Source organism: Aspergillus flavus, chromosome 5, assembly GCF_009017415.1.
Source record: "Aspergillus flavus chromosome 5, complete sequence".
Classification (NCBI taxonomy): Eukaryota; Fungi; Ascomycota; class Eurotiomycetes; order Eurotiales; family Aspergillaceae; genus Aspergillus; species Aspergillus flavus.
In genome coordinates this window covers 4,310,036-4,331,694 of record NC_092408.1, presented here as the reverse complement: position 1 = coordinate 4,331,694, position 21,659 = coordinate 4,310,036, and the positions used below count along the sequence as shown (strand labels likewise).

Below are 21,659 nucleotides of genomic sequence, written 5' to 3'. Positions count from 1 at the left end.
CTAATCGCAAGGTGGTTAGCTGTGCGGTAAATTGGCTTAACGGGAAAAGGGTGAAGAAAGCCAAATATATATATATATATATATATATATACATAGAAAAACGAATTAATACACGTTTCATATCCTGCCTTTACACTGCCTGAAGCACAACGTACATCGTCATTTGGGAGATAGTAATCTACGGACATCCCAGCAGTCTGTGATTAGATGATGCTAGGACAAATCTCAGTGAACATGACTTCTTCGGCAACTCACTTTCATCCCATGTACGCGTAATAACGGCGGCCGTGCTCAAACTTGTACGCGAAGACGCTCAAACTTAAACATGTCATGTAGCTCGAACTATTCCGCCCAATGTGTTAACATCAACTTGCCTAATTGTAGCTTGCGACTCACCATTCCTCTTCGTAGGATAGGCCTCCCGCATCAGATGACACCTATGGGCAAGGTTAAAGACTTGAACGTCTTACAGAAGATATCGAGCAGGTACTCATCAAGGCGACCAGGAACTTCAGTTGGCATTGGTAGTGTCTTAAAGTATTGGTAGAGTGCTATGGTAGAGTAGCCGTCCGCCCGCCCGGGCGTATATGCACAGTTTCTGAAAGAAGCTTAGCTCAAATCATGTGAGGGATACCTTCTCAATTCAGTCCAACAAGTTCTATGTAGTGGATGTTGATAGCAGCGAATCAAGCTCTCATACCACAAAGGGATACAGAAATACCATATACGCTAAACTCTCGAATAGTAACAAAATCCAATGATCTTATATCCCGCTCAGAGCAAAGCTCCTCCACCTCGATTGGATGTACTTGCTAGTGATTCAGCAAGGCCGTCAAGCTCCTCGCAAAGGACGTTATAATCGTCACACTTTTGAGCTGTATCGTAGTCGATCAAAACAGCCCTCGAATCGATCATCAAGAAATTAAATCGACTCGTGTCACCATGTCGGATCCCCAGGGCATGCAACCGTGACAATGTATCCCAGCAAGCCTCGAGATCATCTAAAACTGCATGTCGTGCATTGGAAATTCGTTCCATCAGGAACCCGATTACGCGGCCATCTTCAACCAGATGGCCCAGGAAACGCGGGCCAATATCGTGGTCTTTTATCCACTCGTATGCTGTTGTCTCGCTTTCCATATAACGAATCTCCCAGTGAAAGCGAGCAAATTTGGCGACGACAACGGTGTCAAATCCCGGACATTGCGCCTCGTAAATGCCAGTCTGGAGCCTCTTTCCCACTTTTATATCTGAATAATCCACCGAGTACTCATGCCATTGGTTTTTGACACTCGGAAATGTGTTCCGGACAGCGCGTGCAAAATATGGCTTCCCAGTGCTCTTGTCTTTGACAATTAGCCCATCATTCCAGTCACCAGGTGGAAATTCTGGCAGTAGAGACCTTAGAGATGGGCCAAAAGCCATTTCAGTGGTTGAGAAAATGTTCCTCCCGATGGTAAGATACTTGATCCTTCCATGGATTGAGAGTTGGAAGAAACTAAGACCAGTTTCATCGAGTTCCGCCTGGAGAAGCTGGGCGTTTCCTATGGAAAGGGTCATCGCACTCGTTGTATAAAAAAACTACTTGAGAACAACACAGGTAGGGAAATTTGCTCGCTCTCTTACAGCATAGTAAAGTGACAGTCTACTTTTTATAAACAGTCCAGGGGTTCCCTTTGTCCCTCGCGTACAACGTCTATGTTACACCAGAGCCAGGGCGCCAGACTTGGTACACGAGTATAATTTGCATGGCATGCTAGCAGAGAAAGACTGGAGAAGGTTACTGATACAGAATCTTCGAAAGCCTGCAGTCACAGTTCACAGCACCAAAATCTCGCTCACATTAAGTATACACTCCATGTGAGTAGTGCTGGATCGAGTACATACTAATAGTACACACCCGTTGGAGAGATGATTCAATGGAGACATAGGCGGGGAACAGAGCGGTCGCCGAGCAGGCGGCAGTAAAGACGCGCCTTTTGTTTGCACCATACCCGATCAAGGCAACCAGGTACACGGCGGGGGTCCCACAATAATTCATGCGCCACATAATGGTTGGGTATTCTCGAATGGATAACGTGCGTCAAGCGTACAAATGATCCCAAAACAGTATAACTGAGGATATCTGCAATCAATCCACCCCCGGCTACTTCCCTCTTAGTTACTACAACCGTAAACTATCCCAACTTTTGTACACCACAACGAAAATGTCCATGACACCAGGCTCGAAATCCAGGTCGTCCACCCCGACTGTTTTCGAACAGCAGCGGGAGGAACTGGTGAGAGAGATCGCCGTGGTAGGTCTTGGGCAGCTCGTGGTGCTTTTAGAGTCGAGGCAGCTTACTGAATTGACCGATCTCCGCAGGGTATGGAACAAGTCCTGCAAAACATCAACCGATTAAACCGAAACCTTGAAAGTATCGTTGCAGTAAGTTCAACCTTCCGGCTTCCTTGTACATGTAACTGGCTAATCCCAACTGCATAGGTGGGCAATGAGTTTAGCTCCGTCGAAGCTCTCTGGTCTCAATTTGAGAACTTCATGGGACGCCCAGAGGAAGAGAAGGCGGAGAGTGGTGTGAAGAAAGAGGAGCTTCATGAAGACCATACCGAACTGCATGAGCAGGAACTCGCCGATGAAAGGAGCGAGTTAGACGGTTAAGATACATGAGGCATGATCCAGGATGTTCGGTGCATGGCTTGGTGTATTGGAGTTTAAATTTAGGCGTGTGTAGTGTGTACTCTCGATTTCTAGATGATATATTATCAATTTACACGGCAAGAAACATCTCTCGGGGTTCACAGTGTTTTTATATTCAGTGACATGGGAGACTCAGCGCCAATAAACACCCACCCCATGCATATGACATAGTGGTCCTCAGACCGGATTCGTGACAGACATCATGAGGAAAACATGCCAATTTGAAAAATCAAGGTCTCAGACAAATAATAGTAGACATAAAGGAAGGGTAATAGTGTTTCATGGAGACAATCATCAAGGCAAAAACAGGTATAGCAACATGAAGATGTAAAAATCAAAAAGCCGCCGTTAACAAAATATTTAGAAAAGCACATAATGGGTCGGACCGCGTAGGCCATCCTCTCCAGGTCGTATCCAATTCATATCACGTACAAGGAGAAGCAAAGCGCCGAAGCAACCAGGCTTCTTTCGGCGGGGAACAGTAACATATCAAGCAAAGATAAGGGGGCCATAGGACACGTCGAGAGACAAGAAAAGCGATCTATAAAATCTTGCATGTACGCTTCTTGACCTTCTTGGGACCGGCGCCACCTCCAGTAGCTTTGCCACTGGCACTATGATTTTGACGGTTGTTCCAGCTAAACTGTTCTTCGGCCGACACAACAGTGTCAACGGCCATTTCGAATACCCCGTCCACGCCGCGCATTTCCTTGCTACTACATTCAATGTACGAGGCATTCATCCGCCGAGCCACTGTCTGACCTTGCTCCGGGGTCACTGGTGTCAGTCCTTGGGTTTTAAGGAGTTCAATGCAAGTCCTCTTATTGCGCAAATCTGACTTTAGACCAACCAGAATGATTGGAGTCGTAGGGCAGAAATGTAGGACCTCGGGGTACCACTATTTCCAGTCAATGTCATATGTAATAAAAAACAAAAAAAAGGGGACATACCTTATCCATCACATTCTCTAGAGAGGCGGGGCAATCAATAGCAAAGCAAACAAAGAGTAAATCAGTCTCGGGATAGGATAATGGGCGCAAACGGTCGTACTCTTCCTGGCCTGCAGTATCCCAGAGGGCAAGTTCGACCGTCTTCCCTGACGCCCGATGGACGGTTTGCGTGATGTAGTTCTCAAACACTGTCGGAACGTATTTCTATTCCATGTCAGAACGGCGGTCGGAAAAGGCTGTTCAGTAACATTCGAGGGAAATAAAGAGTCTTACCTCCGGAAAATACCCTTGCGAGTAACTAATTAAGAGACATGTCTTTCCGCATCCACCATCGCCGACCACTACGAACTTTTTCGAGTATGCCGGTGGTTGAGTGATATTCGTCGCTTCCGACATCCTCCCGCTCGAGATGCTAGTATTTGTGCTGGCAGTTCCATTGCTCACTCGGACACTCTGACTGCGCCCTCTGCTGTGTCGGGGAGTGGATGAAGGAGGAGGTGTTTTTACCGAATGACGTCGTGACACTGCATAAGGCTGGTCATCGTACATATGACTCGACATGATGGTGAAGGGCGGATGGCTGGGGTTGAGTTAGGAGATTTGGGAGAACGTGGTGCTCAGCGGCGCCGAAAATGGAACTGTCCTTCTGATCTATTGCCTATAGATAGATCCACTGCCCGTTTTAAAGGTGTCCCGGAAATATTCGGTTTCCAACGGTTGATAGGCTCAGTGATAAGGTGAGGATGATGGGTCGGGAGGGAGCTGAAGGATATTGAGAAAGATGAAGGCGAGATAATAACAACAAAAAAGAAGTCGAAGATCGAAAGCAGTAGTCTAGGTACTGAAAAGAAAGAAAGAGATGTTAAGTTTCACGATAGTCGTGGTAGTTCGATCAAGTAATGGCAGGTGTGGCGTGGCCGCTACTCCAGCTGACATGAAACCCGATGTTTACGGGCCGAAGCGCTGCCATGGCAACCATTTGCCCAGGCCATGACGCAGTCAAATCAATATCTCTAAAATCAAATCCACACCTCAACAACCCATTGAACCTTTTTTTAGCACAACGTCACTCAATCGATTGGATCAATTGCTCAAATCAAGGAATTCCTGGCCTGCGGTCTGGGCCACTCTTCACAAACTCCTTGATCTTCTTGGATTTCTTCCAAGGTTCACCTTATCAGTAACCTTGTCCCGTGCCCTAAAAGCGGCTCCGATCTTGAAGGCTGATTTCGCTTAGTGTCTCGATTGGCCCGCGATCACCGATTATGCAATCTAGACACTGGCCAATATCTCAGTTTAGATTAATCCCTTGCGGGTCTTGGTCAAATAGTATACCCCTACAAGACGACTGTGTGATTGAGGGACAGGAGAACACTGGATCCTCGGATCCTCCCTTGCGAAGCGTTCAGCTGTCATCTGTCCACAGAGACGCTTCATGCACGGCTACCGTCGTAGAAATTCCTAACCAATCCTAACGTACGTGTGTACCCAATTACCCAATGTCCCCACACCCCTTCCACTTGTTGCAATGTAGTAAGGTGGTATTAATGTGCGTGGCTCATTCCGGCAACTCGAATTCGCCCGACGATCGTCATGTACTCGTGGTAGCCGGAGAGAATGCGCTAGAGACCAGAAGACATCCAAGTCTATAATCACGTTGTATTTCGATACTTAATGAGTGATGTCTACGAGCGACTCCTTTTTCTCTCGCAGTTGCTGAGATGGTGTCAGGCTCTTATGGTTCATAAATTTTCCCTTTTTAGAATATCTGCTTTTTAGATCAGCACCAACATCCATGTCGACAATTCAGCCCAAGTCTGTACCAGCATAATTCATCATTTTGACTCTGATTGGCTTGATAGACTAGAGTTCATATTGACTTTACTTCTACAAATGTCATTCTTTTGAGAGGGTGCTGGGTATAATAGTATGAGCAAATAGCATCGCGCAGCTTAACCATGGTCTGTCCATCTTGAAGACCGCACAGAAAGCACTCGTCGGGTGAGAACACTTCATCGCCGGAATAATGGCTATCAACTTCTTTGAACTTGTGGCTAATCAACTTCTAAATTAAATCGTTATGCCCGATGTATGTATGTGTGTGTGGGTGGGTGGGTGTGGATAAAATATATGTAGTGGAGAGTTGGCCGCAGAGGAACACGGGTTTGTCGTCAATGTCACCTTGGTTTATTTTTATTTTACAGTATGCGTTTAAATCTACCGAGGTTCATGAAGACTGACCGTAAGCCGACCAATTATGGGAAAGGGAACACCCGTTCAATCAAATTATTCTGACTATCCACTTGAGTATACTGAGGTCTCCTGCGTAATGCAGAAAGAGAGAATCCGTAGGAACTCCGGAACCCAGAATTCCTTCGGCGATTCTTCATGTTCCGTCTTCCGTTGTCATAAAAAGCCTCATTTTGAATGATAGAAAAAATAACTAAAGAAAGGATTATCCACTCCGTACTCGTATCGGGCCAATTAGGGGTGACTAAGCACTAACCCAACATCCTACTTTGTATTAGTAGCAATTTTATTCCCCCGTGCTATGCTAATCACATTGACCGCCCAAGAACCAAAACCGCTGGATAGCGCGGGACAATCTTCCCGACTAATCCAAATTGATCTGCTTCTGTCTTCCTCTTCCCCCTGATCCAAACCGAGTGGACAAGGGACAATTAGTGAAAATTTTGCACATCTCGTGCTTCCGAATGGTTTTCTCACGAAACTGTCATCGGCGTTGAGACATTGAACTGAGCAGATCCTCCGTGGGATCTATGGGGAGACCGCAACGATAGCGTCAATCTGAATTGAACGGCCGCCTGCAACATGGACAAGGGACCAAATGGCACACCAGATGCTGGGTTGAGAAGCCTTAATCATTGTGCGTCGCAATCCCTATTTGACCTGATGGTCTTTTAGCGCGTCAACATACTAACGATCAGCTGGTGATAGATCGCAACCAGCTCCCATCCTGGCGGTACTGGCCACGACAGAAACTTCTCCCCTTGGTGCGATATGAGACGCCATATCTCGCCTGGTTGCAGGAGAAGGTGCGGACCCCGGCCCTAGACTCCTATTTCGCATTCACGGCCAATCTCGGAACTCATACGTTTTTCATGGTTTTCTTGCCTATACTATTCTGGAATGGGTATACAAGCTTAGGGCGCGGGTATGTACATGGGACTGAGACAGACCAGAGCGCGTTGCGCTGTGGACTGCCTGATCACGTTCGCTAAAGATATCAATTGATTAGGATGGTAAATCTTCTGGCATCCGGAGTCTACTTTAGCGGTTTTATCAAAGACTTGCTTTGCCTCCCGCGCCCTCTATCGCCTCCGCTACAACGTATTACAATGTCTGGTTCCGCTGCGTTGGAGTATGGGTTCCCCTCGACTCATTCGACAAATGCCGTCTCGGTCGCTGTATACGCACTGGCTCTCCTAAACCTGCCCGACTCGACCTTGAGTCCTGCCGTCAATGTGTTTCTACAAGGTATCACTTACCTCTATGTCACCTCGATTGTATTCGGCCGACTGTACTGCGGTATGCACGGGTTTTTCGATGTGGTCATTGGCTGCTTGCTGGGCAGCTTGCTTGCAGTCATACAATATGCCTACGGAACCGCCTTCGACGAGTTTGTTGTCTCGGCTTCCGGGAAACAGATCATGCTGGTGGTATTAGTGATCCTCGCTCTTATTCGTCTTCATCCGGAGCCCGCCGATGATTGTCCTTGTTTCGACGATAGTGTTGCGTTTGCGGGGGTAATACTTGGGTTGCAAGTAGCTTATTGGCACGTGGTAAAAACGGATATCACATGGGACGACCCGGTTCCCGCCACTGTTCCGTATAGGTTTGAAGATTTAGGAGTTTTGAAGACAGCTATGCGCCTTATCTTGGGAGTGGCACTGATTGTTGTGTGGAGGGAGGTTATGAAACCCTCTCTTCTCCGTGTACTTCCCCCAGTCTTTCGTGGCCTGGAAAAGTTGGGTCTGTTGCTCCCTCGACGATTCTTTACCGCAGCGTCGTAAGTCAGGTCTCGTCTCCATCTAGCACGGATTTCTTTTTGGCTCACTATTAAACCAGGCAATACACCAAAGTTCCCACGCAACTCAAGGATCATGAAGTGTTCCCGACCTTTTCCGAAATCCCGTCTATCTTTTCGAACATCCGCCACCCTCGACGACGAGCAATCTCTGTTGGTCCTCAGTCGGAAGCTGATGCCTACGAAACCCTGGCCTATCGGGAGAAGCGCAGACGAGAGAGCCTGTCAAATAGCAACCGAACGTCACCCCTGGTAGAGGAGGATTCTCGGCAAGACATCTCGGAGGGACACCATCCTCAACTATCACGGAAGCGGTCCAAGCTCCATGAATATGAAACTATGATGGGAACTGGTAACCCTCGACTCGCAACTGGTGTTGATGGTGCAGAGGCACCTCCATTGACGGAGCCGTTCCCTGATTTGGTTCTTGACCCCGAGCCGGACGAAGAAGAGATGTTTGCGCGAATCAAGAGACCTCGTGTACGATACGATGTGGAGGTAGTTACGAAGCTGGTAGTATATTCCGGTATGTGGTTTTTTTCCTTTCTTTTTCTACCCATTTCTGACCATGACTAACGCTGGCTAGGTATTGCTTGGATTGTGATGGAGGGAGCTCCTTTTGTCTTTGACAAAGTCGGCCTTGCGCCGATTTAAAGCCATCTGAAACTTAAGCTGAGAGTGAGGTCTAGTTCAGCTGGCTGAACGTCTCGAGTCATTATTATTTCTGTACCATAGCCGGTCTTCTGGTGTATATATATGACTTTGATGCGTTATGTATTTTCTTTCCCCATGTTTTTTATTTTATTTATTCCCCCTCCTCCCCCCTTGTTGGCGTGACTGCGCGTTGAAGAGAGATTGGGGGCTCCTACAGAGAAATGAATGGATCAATACCTGAATTATATACAGAGAGGCAATTACCAGATTATTGAATTTGCATCTCCAATGGTTGGAGAACTGTTCTTGACCTACTTGTGAGCTACTTGTTGATCGTTCAATGTTGTCTGCGTATAGATCACGTGAATGTACCAAAGAGGGAAAGTGTGGGTGAGCTTCGGGGCGTCTAAACCATGCCGGGAACTACTTTTAACTTCTTTCCATCAATTCACTTCTCCAGATTGCGCGCCGGTGGGAAGGCTCGTCTTGCGCCTCTCCAGCCTGCCATCTGTATATCACGCGACACACACTCATGGAGCTGCCATTCACTCCAGCGACTCTTGCGACCTCAATAAAAACCATGGCAACCACCCATGGCCAATAATTGCGATCCCATCTGTTTTGCTTTCCCTCATCTCTTCACCACTTCCACCCACGTCTTCTTGATACTCTTTCTCCTCTTCGTCATCTTTTACCTTCTCACTACACGGTATTCTCACGTGAAACGCACTTTAAAATCCTCTACGTTGATACCCGTACCTTCTTCTCACAATCGTCCTGATTCCAAAACCACCATGGCTGGCGTCTTCGCGACTACGCAACGCGTCGTAATGGATGCCGAAGACACTAGCATGGGGAGTGAAGAACAATACTACGACCCTATGGATATCAGCCCTCTTCCCTCAAAGGAGCAGTCACGGAACATCACCCAGCCGATCGACGTGAACTCCGACCAGAACGTCTCAAGACCTGATTATTGGGTTCACTTTACTCTTCCAAAAAGCGGTGGTGTGCCCAAAGCCACCAGACTTGATGGAAAGCCGGCGACACGAGCTCCAATAATCAGACCTCTGACGCGATTCTCACCACAGGCGCGGATTGACCCATCGACTGGCCGCTTCAAGCAGCAGTTCATCGCGCAGCCTTTTCTGCGGAATACTTTTACCTCGAACAGCATAATTGGCCATTTAAATAGCAAAACCAATGCGATCACCTCGACCAGTAGATACACCTCTCATTCGAACAACATACTCAAGTCCTTGCCTCATAAGCCAGTGACTATCGGAATAAGCGTTCCCACCACACGTGATTCGTCTTTTAATAGTATTTCGACCACCAAGTCTATTTGGGACCGCAAAACTCCTAGTTTTGAGTCGACCACATCGATTACTACCGCAACATCGTTCAACTCTCGCAAAAGATCTGTGGACGGTGGCTTCAATGAACCGACTCACGGTGCTATGCCCGAGACAGATAGCCCGTCGAGCAAATATCGACGTGTTAGCGAGGAAGGGTTTCCAAATTCCGCTATCATAAGCAAGCAAGATACCCAGAGAGCCGAAGCGCCATCAACCCACGCTGCGCACATTCAAAAACAGCCTACCGTGCCGACCGCTACCTCTCCCGTCCCCCGCGATGCCTCTACACAATCCCAGTACCTGACTGCTCCTGTCGCATTTGCAGCCGAGACTACTCGCGAAAACATTTCCCACTGTGCGGATGTCATACCTGGTGGATGGCCTGAGCAATCTCCCCATGATAATCTATCTCCCACTGCAGCATCTAATGCTCCTTCCTTCAATAGTGTATTGCGCCTAGGAGAAGAGCCTCTCATGACGGGTGCACTTATCGTGCCATCCTCTACCACCTCACTACCTGGCCCCAGTGGCTCAATCACCACTAGTGATGAATCTGACAATGCAGACCATCAGCGGATACAAGCAATCGACACTCTTGATGGCAACTTCTACAATGGACAGATCTCACATATGCTACGCCCGTACTGGGCAACATGCTACACCCTTGTCCAGGGTGCCTACGCTGCGTCGGGAACTGTCAAGAACGTTCTTACCAAGACTTGGAATCTGATCGGGCAACCCGTGATTGACTACGTACAACGTCGTCGCCGTCCGCAGCCATCCCGCCGCTCTCCTGGCCTCAGAGCTTCTCCGTCAAGAGTTGCAGCACTTCGTCGCCTCCCTGAGGAGCAAAGACGCATGATCAGAGACCATGAACGGCGTAGACAGCGAGGTTATCCCACAGTGCAAAATCTTCCTTTCCCAGATTTGACTCTAGACACTCCTCAATCTCTGGCCATTGGCTCTTCATTGGAGAGGCCAAGTGATTCTTTCGTCATGTCACACGCCGCAAACTCTGCGAGGGATCCTCGAAAGCGCAGCAGCCGATCTCCGGACCACTGGGCTATTGGTGGAATTAAGAAACCGACAGGCGTCCAGAAGTCCCCGCAGGTCAAGTCTATGAGCCCCAACCTTAAACGCCGGTTGTGGCCAGGTAGGAACCTGGAGCGTGGCAAACGCGAACTTGCGCTACAAAAAGCATGGAAAACCGGGGATTTCAGCGAGGTCTTGAAAGACCAGGGAACCCGCGTATCCACCCACATTGAACTTTCCGAACGCACCGAACGTCTAGGCCAGCTCGCGCCAAAAGAGAGACCGAAGCCGAAACAGAAGAAGAGAGTGCGCTTCAAGGATCCGATTGAACAGTTTATCCCGGAGCCTACTCTCCCTGACCTTGCTCCATACCTTCGTCCGACATCTCCCAACGTCGACCGTGTCAGTCACAAAAGGGCGTCTAACGAACAGAAGGAGAATGTCCCGCCAGTTTCTAGCTCGGTGGTAAAGACCGACACAGAAAATAAACAGATTGGATTCGGAGGGCATTGGTGGGAAGAACAGATTGAGCATCCACTTGGACGACCCGTTTCGGCCGTGAGCCTCTTTTACCCCGAAGTGAAACCGCTTCCGCCCGGCCGGACGGAGTCTGTCTATGCTGAGGAGTGGAGAAAGATTGAAGAGGAGGAGAAGCGTAAGCAAATCCCAGCTCGAGTTCGGGTTGAAGGCCCAGCTGTACGCCCCCTTTCGGGGGAGTGGATGAGCCGAGTTTCCAATGCCATGGCCACAAACAGCAACCGCCGTATCGCCACTACTCTGTCTGGTGATCCGCTGACGAAGAAGGATCTGTCTACTTGTTTTACTCCCATGGCCTGGTTAAACGACGAGGTTATCAACTCGTATCTAGCTCTAATCGTTGACTACCTGAGACGCACAAATCACAACAATGGCCGTGGCGATAAACCCCGTTTCCACGCTTTCAATACTTTCTTCTTCTCCAACATGCGCGACAAGGGCTATCAGTCTGTCCGACGCTGGGCCAATCGTGCCAAGATTGGCGGCGCATCTCTTCTTGACGTGGATACCGTGTTTGTCCCAGTGCACAACAGTGCACACTGGACGCTTATCGTGATCAAGCCAATGGAACGCACCATCGAGCATTTCGACTCGTTAGGCTCACTCTCGCACCGGCACGTGGGGGTGATGAAGGATTGGCTCCGTAACGAGTTAGGCCCTCGTTACGTCGAGGAGGAATGGCGCGTCCTACCATCCGTCTCTCCTCAGCAAGACAACGGTAGTGACTGTGGGGTATTCCTGTTGTCCACCGCAAAGGCGGTGGCCATCGGCCTCGAGCCACTATCCTATTGCGCGCGGGACATTGTCCTGCTGCGCAAGAAGATAGTGGCCGAGCTGATGGCCGGGGGGCTGGAGGGGGATTTCGATCCGGCCTCCGGCGGGGAGGTGTTGCTCTAGGGCAATGCCTCCCGGTGGGGGAGGAGGTAGTGATGGTGGGAGTAGGGGCAAGGGGAGGAAGAGGAGGGATATCAAACCTTCGAGGTTGTATATGTGGGTTGTTTGTTTTTTTGTTCTTTTCCTTTTCTTTCTTGCATAGCTGGAGTTTGGGGGCTGTGAGAGTATAGGATGGATATCTTGTAACGGCGTTTGGCACATGTACGAGTGATACCCGTCAGTTGAAGCAAAGCTCCTGACATATGACATTGAATTGGGTCTGCCGGCGAAAATCGCTTTTGATGCTTACATGCACATACAGCATGCGACATGTGGATGGATTGAAGTAAGGGCATGAACATGGTTGATTTGGATGCTAGATATATGTGGATACAATCTAGAGCAATGTGAATACCTGCAAGGGCACCGTGTCTCCGTTGTAAAGATGTCGATTGCATATCTATAAGACCATGAAGATGTAGTGACTGTGGAGCGAACTTAATGAAAGTCACTCACATAACACGCTTTTCGACACCCAACTTTATCCCCTTTCTTTATATTCTCTTGCTTCGGAATCTCACCATCTACCGTCTTGCTCCTAGCCCTGCTCACATCACTATCAACAGGTCCTAAATCAGCCCTCCGAACCGCCCTACCTCTCGACCTCGTCAGGCTCTCACCAGGGCCAACAGACCCCCCAGCCACCGAAGAAACATTAAACGCCATCTCAATCCACTCAACTCCCAAGAACACCGACTCCCCAGTCCTCAAATTCCCCGTCCAATTCCCCCCATCACTCCACAAATTCAGAACCAAAGTACTCGGCTCCCGCGGCACACCATAAGCCTTAACCGCCTGCAAAGCCTCCCCAGCATACCAACGTGACATATCCGGAAACCAATCCAAGCGATGCGTCGACCACGCCGTCCACGGCACAGAAAGATTCACCATGGAGCCCGCTCCGGGGATAGCCGTATCCGAGACGGGATCGTAATCCGGCTGATTGGAATAATGGATCACATTTGGTGGATCGGAGGTGAGGATCTCGATATCTGATTCGCATGTCTTGGAATGGTATGTGAAGAGTCCAACGCAGGCGCCCTTGGGAACGATGTTATGCCTGACTTTTCGTCGTCGTCCTTTGCCCCAGTGCTTATCTTCGGGTTTTCTGGGGGATGGAGGGATGATCCTGGGGCCGAGGGCAGTTTCGTTCGACATGAGTCTCATTCTCACGCGGAGTGAGCAGTGTAGGATGTTCCATCTCAGGAACTCGATCTCGGCTGTCGAGACGTGGTCTGCGTGCCGGGTTGTTTGGAGGAGGAGGTATGTTGGGTTTGGCGAGACGTAGCTCTGGGGATCTGGGTTTGGGGCAATGAATACGTTTGTTTCGGCGTTGGTGATGGGGAGGAGCTCCGTTGTTCCGGTTTTGGTCCATGTTTGGGGCAGCCAGTCGTTGATGAAGGGCGTGTTGGATAGGAGGAGCGTAGTGTCTAGTGCGAGGAGGTCTGGGGCCGGTGGTTGAGTGGCATTTGCGAGGGGGATGTTGCGGAAGTCCCAGAAGCGGTAGTTTGTGAAGTAGCCTGGGTCCGGGCCGGAGATTATGTAGCAGTCGCAGAGCGTGTTGTTCTTTGGTGGTGAGATTGGCGTTGGGGAGGGGATGATCGTGGGTATCGAAGAGAGGCTGGGGAGAAGGGTGATATTGTTGAGTTTCATTGTGAGTGAAGGAATGATAACAGAAACGAGTGTCTGGTGTAAAGTATAGTAGTATTGATTGTTTGGAGGACATCCCATCTTTCTATTTGGATGTGTTTGTATATTGTTAGGGATGTCGATGCTACGGCAGGTGCGTTTTAGTGTGTTACTTCCACCACAGAGCCAATCGTCATCGGGTATAACACTCTCGAGATACTACGTTGTAACTCAATTAAGCTTATCGAACGGCCTTACATTGAATGTGACGGTGCGTCTTTTCCATCCCTAAGAGGCCCTCCATTGTTTTGCTTTCATAAGAAGAACATAATGGAAACGCAACGAGACTGTACTGACACTATAACTACAATCAACAGTTGTAAAGAACACCAATATACAAAGAAGCATTATAAGCCTCAATAATGGCATTCCTATGGTCTCTGTCAGTGTACGTCTTTGTTGTAACAACATGGTCTATGAAAGAATGACCCAGCGCCTTTCAATAGTCTCTTGAACACGTCTTTCATATGGCCGAAAGTATCCAAGCTGGATGAAGATGTCAACTGATAAAGAATCGAATGTATTATATATACATATTTCCTGTCTGAGCTCCTACTCCCATAGACTGCGTGATGCACAATTGAAACACGATCTCATATCCAGAAACGTGCAACATTTGACACGATGCCGAGACGCAGGGAGAACATCGAATGCGTCCATTGCGGACGCTTCCATCCACAGTATTACGGCGCCGCATTGAAAAATCATGCGAGGGTACACCAGGACCGTCGCCAGGCTGTGCAGCGACAACGTGAACCCTCGACAGAAACAGAGGATGATTCGGTATCAATTCCGCAAGTTGCAGCCTTAGCTGGGCGTGTCCGGCTTCTAAAGGAAGAGCAACTGACTGCTGGGAATGTGGCACAAAAAGTGCTAGAAGTATGGGGTCACGATGACACGAGAATGGCGTTGTTGCGCCGTCTGATGACTCCTCATCTTCCACCTGGGCGTGGAGCAAATTCGCTATTGGCGACTGCCAGGAGCGCAATTCTTACCTTAGTTGGTCCTGTCGTCCGAGCTGGGCTAATGAGTCCTACGTATTTCCAGCCTGGGCCGTTGCAAGACCCTACATGGCCTGAGCAAGAGCCGTCTTCCTACCCCGTACATTTATCATTGGTGAGAACGTCAATTGGATTGGCTCTCCTTCGAGATGATGTCCGCGCAGTTGAGATGCTAGTCACGCTTGAAATGAACCCGAACGGTATGCTTTTGTGTGGATACAGCATTCTGGCTGTGGCCGTCTTAATATCGGCGACGGAGGTTCTAGACTACCTCCTATCCCTCGGAGACGAGATTCGAATTGACCAGCAGGCAAATGCCTACGGTGAGCAAGAGGAAACGGCAATATCGCTGGCATGGAAGGTCGGGAACAAGGACGCTTTCAGGAAGCTCTTAAAACACAATGGGGGTGAAGCCCCAGGTCGAAGCCTTTTCCTCATCTGTGCCTATGAGCATCATGATGCGTTCGACGAGGTGCTGCAACTTGATTTGGATGGCCGAGAACTTCTTCGGGCGCAACATCCGGTAAACCAGGAGACCGTTCTTCATGCCGCTGTGTTGAACACGGATCACGCTGTCTTGGACGCAGTACTGCAATTGGCTGTGCGGGTTGGTGACAGTGAGAATGACACGTATCCTCAATATCTTCAGCTTCGAAATAGACAAGGTCAAACGGCTCTGATGTATGCGATCGAGCATAAGAGATACAGGGCCGTCGTAAGACTTCTCGAGGACCAAGACATCGATCTCAACGAGCGAGCGTGGGGCGGCCAGACCGCGCTATGGTATGCCGCCCGCGTTATGGATCTAGAGCTGGTCATTCTACTCCTCGTACTGGGATGCGATGCGGGCAACCCTCTTCCTCTTCAGTTTCCGACCAAAGGTACTCCGCTCAATGCCTTGCTCTATGCATATGAGGATATCCTGCAGAGGTACACGCATGAACTACTGGAGGGTGTGCAGGGAGCACAAAGGAGATTCAATGAGGGGAAAGAAGACATACTTGAGATTGCTCAGACGTTACTTGAGTACGGTTGTCAATCAAATGTAGGGGATGATCGTTGGCGAATGCCTATGACCGAAAGACTAGACGCATTTCCAGAGTGGGAGACGTTGTTCACGTAGCAGTTCATATTTCTTGTTTATTTTTATTTTTGTCTTTTCTTTCCTTACGTCACTTCTACATAGTATGGCCGTTTTCAAGATCTAGTCATCACTGAAGTCTGTTGTTTGTACGAGTTGGGCAGTAGTTGATATCATGTAAATATATAGATTCCGTCAACGAACCTGTTGAGTTTGTTACACTTATTGTGCACCCGTATAAGCTACAAGCATCTTCCTCTAACAGTTATTATTCAGTTTAGATTCACTATTATCATTTTCACAGATACTCTTTTGTCCAACATAAAGTAGTTGTGTTGGAAGACGACCGTCCAAAAGTGGCCCACTTTGTATGGGAAGTTGAGTCCCCCCAGAATGATTTTCGGACACGGGAACGTTTGAATGCACGACAGCAACCCAAGCGGTGTCGGCGGTACTATGAGGAGTCGCCTCGGACTGTATTTCTATTATTATTAGCGCGTGTCTTATTATTTCTCTGATGTCCTTTTTTTTTGTTTCATCTTCTTTTCGTGTACTCTGTATTCTTGCAAGACTTAAGATCACGCTGTCAATGTAAGTAGGGTCAAATGGTCAGTGATATTACCTGACCTTGGGATGTAACAAGTAATGCGGATACGGCACGGATGATCCCATTCAGGGCGATTGCACAATGACGCCTAGGGCTATTTCTGTCCTCCAATAAAGGAGGCCCCTTGGGTGGCGATAAGGCAAAGTGAGGGAGGAAATGGTCTATCATTGGCTTCGAGTTGGTCAGCTGAATGCAGTGCGGCTGCCAAGCCTTTAGATCGGCGGTAAATTTGGTCTCACTGTATTGTCACATTCCGTATTCCTGACGGAAGAAGAATCTGCTTTGCGTATTCTCTCTCAGTGGGCTTCATTTTGAGATTCAAGTGTTGGGCACTGGTAGAGCAGTGATTTAGGAATAAAGGAAACAATTGGTCTATTGCAGAGTGAAGATGTTGATTTCCTGCGAAAGAGAACCAGTTGCTGAAGGACGGGTGTTCGCAATGTTTTGATTAGGGCTAATCAACCGGTTGTCCCGACCGCATTGGGCCATCCCGTGTCTGCCACGCAAGTTGAAGGAGGGGATGGGGGCGGTCACGGGTCCAGGAGAAGAGAGTTGAGTCTTTCTCACTCATCTCGCAACCGTCGTCACTCATACCACAACACCATCACGACCATCAATCATCCCACACATCCCATCGCTATCATTATCCGAATCATCGCCAAAATGGACCTCATATCTTGTTGAATGAATGTAGGGGGTGTTGACTTTGTTGAAACTCGATTTATCCACGATTTATCGCCTACCTCTTATCCCTATTTACCATACTCAGTTCCTTTCCATCACACCACTATGACAGCCACCCTCGAACGGAGTCTGTCTCGCACTTCGAGCATGTCTATGCCCATCTCGAGCCCTAGATTATCTCTTATACATGAAACCACACCACCTAGCTTATCCGACCCTGCCCTATCTCACATTCACGACCGTTTAACCATACTCGATACCAGTGTATTTCAATTACGCTCGACTGTCCTGACCAAAGACGGCTATGTCGAGCGACGGAACCGGGAAGATGATCACATTCGCCGGGAATTCGAAGCCCATCGCTCTATCTCGAACCGAATCGATTTGAACGTGGTCGCGTTGAGGACGGATGTGGACCAGTTGAAGTCAGGAGTGTTCCAACTGAAGACAAGTATCGGCCAGACCGGCAATGAGACCGTCTTCTTACGCAGTGATGTCGATCGTTTGTCGAAGAATATCGATCAGATCCAGTCCGATATCGAAAATGTTCAGACGGACGTGTGTCAATGCCGGGTGGAGATTAGCAAACTACACGCGACCATCAGTCAACTTCGTACCGATTTGATCACTCTTCAGCATGAAACATCACGTCATCTGAATTCTGTCTTCGACCGCTTTTCCCTGATCGAGTCTCGCATGAAGCATTCGGAACGCGTCCGCTTCAACTCCTTGGCCCACACCACCCACGCCCCAATCACCCCGGTCCCCGTTGTTGAGGACGATGGCACGCTGCAATGGCCGGAATATTTCCCTCGTACTGTCTGGCGCTTCTGGTGCCTGAAGAAGCGCAGTCGGAGTAAGTCGTACTCCGGTGAATGTCCCTGGGGCATATCTAACAGAGTTTAGTCAATCGCTTGGTTCAGTTGGCCGAATTCTATCAGCTTGGAGGTTACCAATACTGGGGTCGAATGCACCAGACAGAGGCTATGTTTGCTAGCGATAGTGACTCCAGCGACTCCAGTGATTACCCGTCCAATTTGACTCGTGCTGAAGCAGTTCGCTTGTATCCCGAGGCCGCACACCAGGCACTGGCTGCTACATTGGGCCTGGTTTATTACAAGATTCGGAACGAAGTTGGAGAAGGGCCGAATACCCATATTCCACGTCCCCCGAAGCGGCAGCAAGAGGACTTGCCATCGGTGTCATCAGGTTCGAGGCCGAAACCGGTGAAGATGGCACGTCGTCCCAACAACACGTCGCCTACTGCTTTGCACCGACTGGTCACTGGACCGTCGCTGGAGTCGAAATCGATAGTTTCGGACGAGTCTGACAAGCTTGGATGGAATGCCCACTCAGAAGTATCTGACGAGGCTATGAGTAAGCTGCGAAACATCGTTTCCGAGGAAGTCGGAACCCTACTTCGAGCTTTAGAACGTGGTCGCATCCGATTGAAGCCTGGTCGCTCTGAGCGTGAGAAAATGTCTCCCATCGAATCCAAAACCAGCATACGCAATGGCCGGTACGGTGGCGATGGAGCACAGGACGATGATGCGCGGACTTTTCCGAACACGGTCCCAACAGAGATCCTGTCTCTTTCAGATAAAACGGACAAGACAGAAGAACATGAACCTGAACTTCCGGCTACCGAGTCCGATGCGACTAGTCCAGAGTGATACTATCACGATGTCGTCAACACGATATAGTAATAGAATACGGAGGCTTGTATCAAAGGCTCTTACCTATTACGTGACTCTAGCATACAACTTCCTATGCCAAAGTCGCTTAATAGGCGTAAGAGCCTTTAATGCTCTACCCTCATTGGACTAGCCGTATTGCCATTGACGGTTGTCCTTCACACATCTCGTTGTAGATGTAATGCTGGCTAGCACAAGATGCAGAGAATGCTCCTATTGTGAATCCTTTAACTCAGTGGAAGCATTCTCTGTGTGGTGTGTGATAGCAGCACTGCTCCCTAGTTGCACAATGATCGACACATGACACACTATGCCACTGTCGACATATAGCAGCATTCCAATTTCTGGGTATGTTAGGATGTGGCCAGCCTTCCACATATATCTAGTGGACCTGTGAGGTTCACCGCATCTTGACAATGAACGGATAGACCATTTTGACATCTTGGTGGCCTGCAACGTCCTGCTCAAGGCAACAATACTTTACGTAACACTGACAGTTGAGTCTTGAGTCAGGGCTTATATAACCTACGGTTAGAATTGATAGGCATGATACGGCGCCCTGGATGGATATGTATACAAGATACCCCTTTGGTTGGATTGTTTTTGCAGATTATTCTATTTTGGTCTGGACCTAGCGTTATATACCTTGCATTTGGCGTTTCTCAATTATAATTAGTTTTGTTTATCTGATTCAATGACAATAGGAGCAGTGATGTTGACAAGATGACAGTCTCGATACTACGAATCGAGACGCTTTACGTATCTCTACCAAATCTCTTCTGCTCGCAGCAGCCTCTACGTCGCGTGTCAACGGCTTGAACGTGGACCCACTCGTTGCCCACCGCTGAGGCTAAGTACTAAACGTTTATAAATGATAATTTAGATTAAGGGTAACCCAATCCCATTTGAAACAAGTGATATCCTAATACCCAATTCCCGCAGTATCAATGTCCCGCGGTCTAAACGGGCTCCAATAGATCTTTCTGCAGCACCTCCAATACCTTTTTCTCATCTAGATTTGAAATATCCACGGATCCTGGTGCCGGTTGATCGCCGTCCGTCTCAGAGGTTTCTCCCGACTCGATTTCACCTTGCGGCTGCGTGCGTAGATAGTCTTTCTCGAGAAGAAACTTTGTATTCTCGTCCTCCGACGACAAGGTATTTGGTGAGTCTGATAGTATATAGATAGTCGGGAATTCTAGAACAGTGCGGCCGCGTAGAGCGGAGGTGAGAGTGGCAGTAGGAGAGAGAGGGACGAGCACCGGCTGTTTCGTGCTCGTCCGTGGGCGATGGAGATAGAAGTAGAGATCACGGTGGGAGGTAATCTCATCCGTGGAGTGCGTGGGTTGGTCTTTGGAGATCTCCGGTGCGATATCCGGTTTTGTATCGTTCCCGGGGTTGGGAAGGACGTCTCCCTGAGGCACAGTTTCGTGGGGCGTAGCTTCTGCGGTAGAGGGAGTAAGGTCGTGTGTATCAGGTAGTTGCTCAGACGAATCGACATCCACTTGTTCCGACTTGCTCTCCTGATCTTTCTTCTGTTGTTCGCGCTCCTCCTTAGACAAAGGAAAAGACCGATCGTAAGCCTCAGCAAGAGTCAACAACTCCAAGCAAAGTCTATGTCTCCTCTCGCCGTCTGGAGCAATCCACTCCACCGTCCAATTCAAACACTTATTCCTGCACCGTAGTCAGCACCCACCACAATCATCCCAACCAACAAACTCCCAAGAAAGTAAACATACTTAGGCATCCACTTCGACGTATTCGCCTTATTCCGACTCATCCCCCTCGGCGCCCTAAGAACAGTAACACCCGCCTCCTCGGCGCCCCTAAGAAACCCAAACTCCCCCTTTGCAAACCCCCCAGAACCACCCTCAATCCTCCTCCTCTTCCTCCCATTCTCAATACCACCCACAGCACTCTCCTCCTCCCCATCCAACCCCACAACCGCAAGATCCACCCCCCGCCCAGAAGTCCCAGGCTGTACAGAGATCCCCCTATTCTCGGCATCACGCTCCGCGCGCTCCAGAGTGCGCTCGATCCCCGTGATGAAATTGAAATCCCGGTCGAAGGCAGATTCAGTCGCTAGTTCGTTTTTCTTCAAGTAGGCGGCTGGATCGCGGACACCGCTGCATTGGGACCAGAGTTTGTGGCGGCGCGAACAGGGGAGGGAGCAGGTGCGGGTTGAGCAGCGGGGACAGCGGTATTTGGGTGGTTGGATGTGGCTGTTTTGGGGGTTGTTTGTTAGTAGGTGGTTTTGTTTGGTGGTTTGGGGGTTGGTTGGTGATGGGATTGGGGTTGAACGGACCAGATTGTGCAGAGGTCTGAGAGGAGGGGGGTTTCGGAGGACATTTCTGTTATATATCCTTCTTTAGGAGAGGAGTATATTGTATAGATTGTATTTAAATGTATAGAGGGTAAAATATTAAGTATGGATCTGGCGACAGGTCATGTTATGATATAATGTGAGATATGAGAAGTGGAGCGGAGGAAAAAAAGTCTGGAATCTGGATACATTTAGCTTATCGATAAGGAGGTCCATTTATGCCTTACGGTATATAGTGTATGCCTGAGGCTACCTATTTCTTGCCTAGATCACTTGAAGTCACAAACAACAATGAACTGCCTTCGAGAGGAAAGTAAGATCTATTAAAGAAAGATCAAACACGTATTATGAGACCCCTACAAAACGATGG

At 48.9% G+C, this 21,659-nt stretch overlaps 9 protein-coding genes across 9 annotated transcripts; 5 read left to right on the top strand and 4 right to left on the bottom strand.

The window, feature by feature from the left end:
• Positions 1–774: 774 nt before the first annotated feature.
• Positions 775–2,050, bottom strand: F9C07_2285562 (uncharacterized protein; the record flags this gene model as incomplete). Its single annotated transcript, XM_041286643.2, has 2 exons — positions 775–1,544; positions 1,888–2,050. The coding sequence occupies 2 exons, from the start codon at positions 2,048–2,050 to the stop codon at positions 775–777; spliced, it is 933 nt and encodes a 310-aa protein (XP_041148421.2).
• Positions 2,051–2,207: 157 nt separating this feature from the next.
• F9C07_9277 (DASH complex subunit Dad1-domain-containing protein) lies at positions 2,208–2,659 on the top strand (the record flags this gene model as incomplete). The annotated part of the gene is made up of 3 exons (XM_041293493.1): positions 2,208–2,297; positions 2,366–2,428; positions 2,486–2,659. 3 exons carry the CDS (start codon positions 2,208–2,210, stop codon positions 2,657–2,659), a joined length of 327 nt encoding a protein of 108 aa, XP_041148420.1.
• A 580-nt stretch (positions 2,660–3,239) lies between these two features.
• F9C07_9276 (putative Rho GTPase Rho4) lies at positions 3,240–4,209 on the bottom strand (the record flags this gene model as incomplete). Its single annotated transcript, XM_041293480.1, has 3 exons — positions 3,240–3,596; positions 3,649–3,852; positions 3,922–4,209. The coding sequence occupies 3 exons, from the start codon at positions 4,207–4,209 to the stop codon at positions 3,240–3,242; spliced, it is 849 nt and encodes a 282-aa protein (XP_041148419.1).
• Positions 4,210–6,698: 2,489 nt separating this feature from the next.
• Positions 6,699–8,272, top strand: F9C07_2073216 (PAP2 superfamily-domain-containing protein; the record flags this gene model as incomplete). Its single annotated transcript, XM_041293492.2, has 3 exons — positions 6,699–6,823; positions 6,908–7,678; positions 7,738–8,272. Coding segments are annotated over 3 exons (1,431 nt in total), but the record flags the coding sequence as incomplete, so codon positions are not given.
• An 872-nt stretch (positions 8,273–9,144) lies between these two features.
• On the top strand, positions 9,145–12,174 carry F9C07_9274 (putative sentrin/sumo-specific protease; the record flags this gene model as incomplete). The annotated part of the gene is made up of 1 exon (XM_041286647.1): positions 9,145–12,174. The coding sequence occupies one exon, from the start codon at positions 9,145–9,147 to the stop codon at positions 12,172–12,174; it is 3,030 nt and encodes a 1,009-aa protein (XP_041148417.1).
• Positions 12,175–12,547: 373 nt separating this feature from the next.
• On the bottom strand, positions 12,548–13,941 carry F9C07_9273 (putative endo-1,3(4)-beta-glucanase; the record flags this gene model as incomplete). Its single annotated transcript, XM_041286654.2, has 2 exons — positions 12,548–12,610; positions 12,667–13,941. The coding sequence occupies 2 exons, from the start codon at positions 13,939–13,941 to the stop codon at positions 12,548–12,550; spliced, it is 1,338 nt and encodes a 445-aa protein (XP_041148416.2).
• Positions 13,942–14,523: 582 nt separating this feature from the next.
• On the top strand, positions 14,524–16,023 carry F9C07_9272 (ankyrin repeat-containing domain protein; the record flags this gene model as incomplete). Its single annotated transcript, XM_041286651.1, has 1 exon — positions 14,524–16,023. The coding sequence occupies one exon, from the start codon at positions 14,524–14,526 to the stop codon at positions 16,021–16,023; it is 1,500 nt and encodes a 499-aa protein (XP_041148415.1).
• A 721-nt stretch (positions 16,024–16,744) lies between these two features.
• On the top strand, positions 16,745–18,945 carry F9C07_2204591 (uncharacterized protein; the record flags this gene model as incomplete). The annotated part of the gene is made up of 3 exons (XM_041293491.2): positions 16,745–16,769; positions 17,283–18,128; positions 18,179–18,945. 3 exons carry the CDS (start codon positions 16,745–16,747, stop codon positions 18,943–18,945), a joined length of 1,638 nt encoding a protein of 545 aa, XP_041148414.2.
• Positions 18,946–19,666: 721 nt separating this feature from the next.
• F9C07_1720871 (uncharacterized protein) lies at positions 19,667–21,564 on the bottom strand. Its single transcript, XM_041293479.2, has 3 exons — positions 21,272–21,564; positions 20,706–21,188; positions 19,667–20,640 (listed from the first exon to the last, which is right to left on the bottom strand). Exons 1-3 carry the CDS (start codon positions 21,313–21,315, stop codon positions 19,926–19,928), a joined length of 1,242 nt encoding a protein of 413 aa, XP_041148413.1. The 5' UTR covers positions 21,316–21,564; the 3' UTR covers positions 19,667–19,925.
• Between the last annotated feature and the right edge of the window lie 95 nt (positions 21,565–21,659).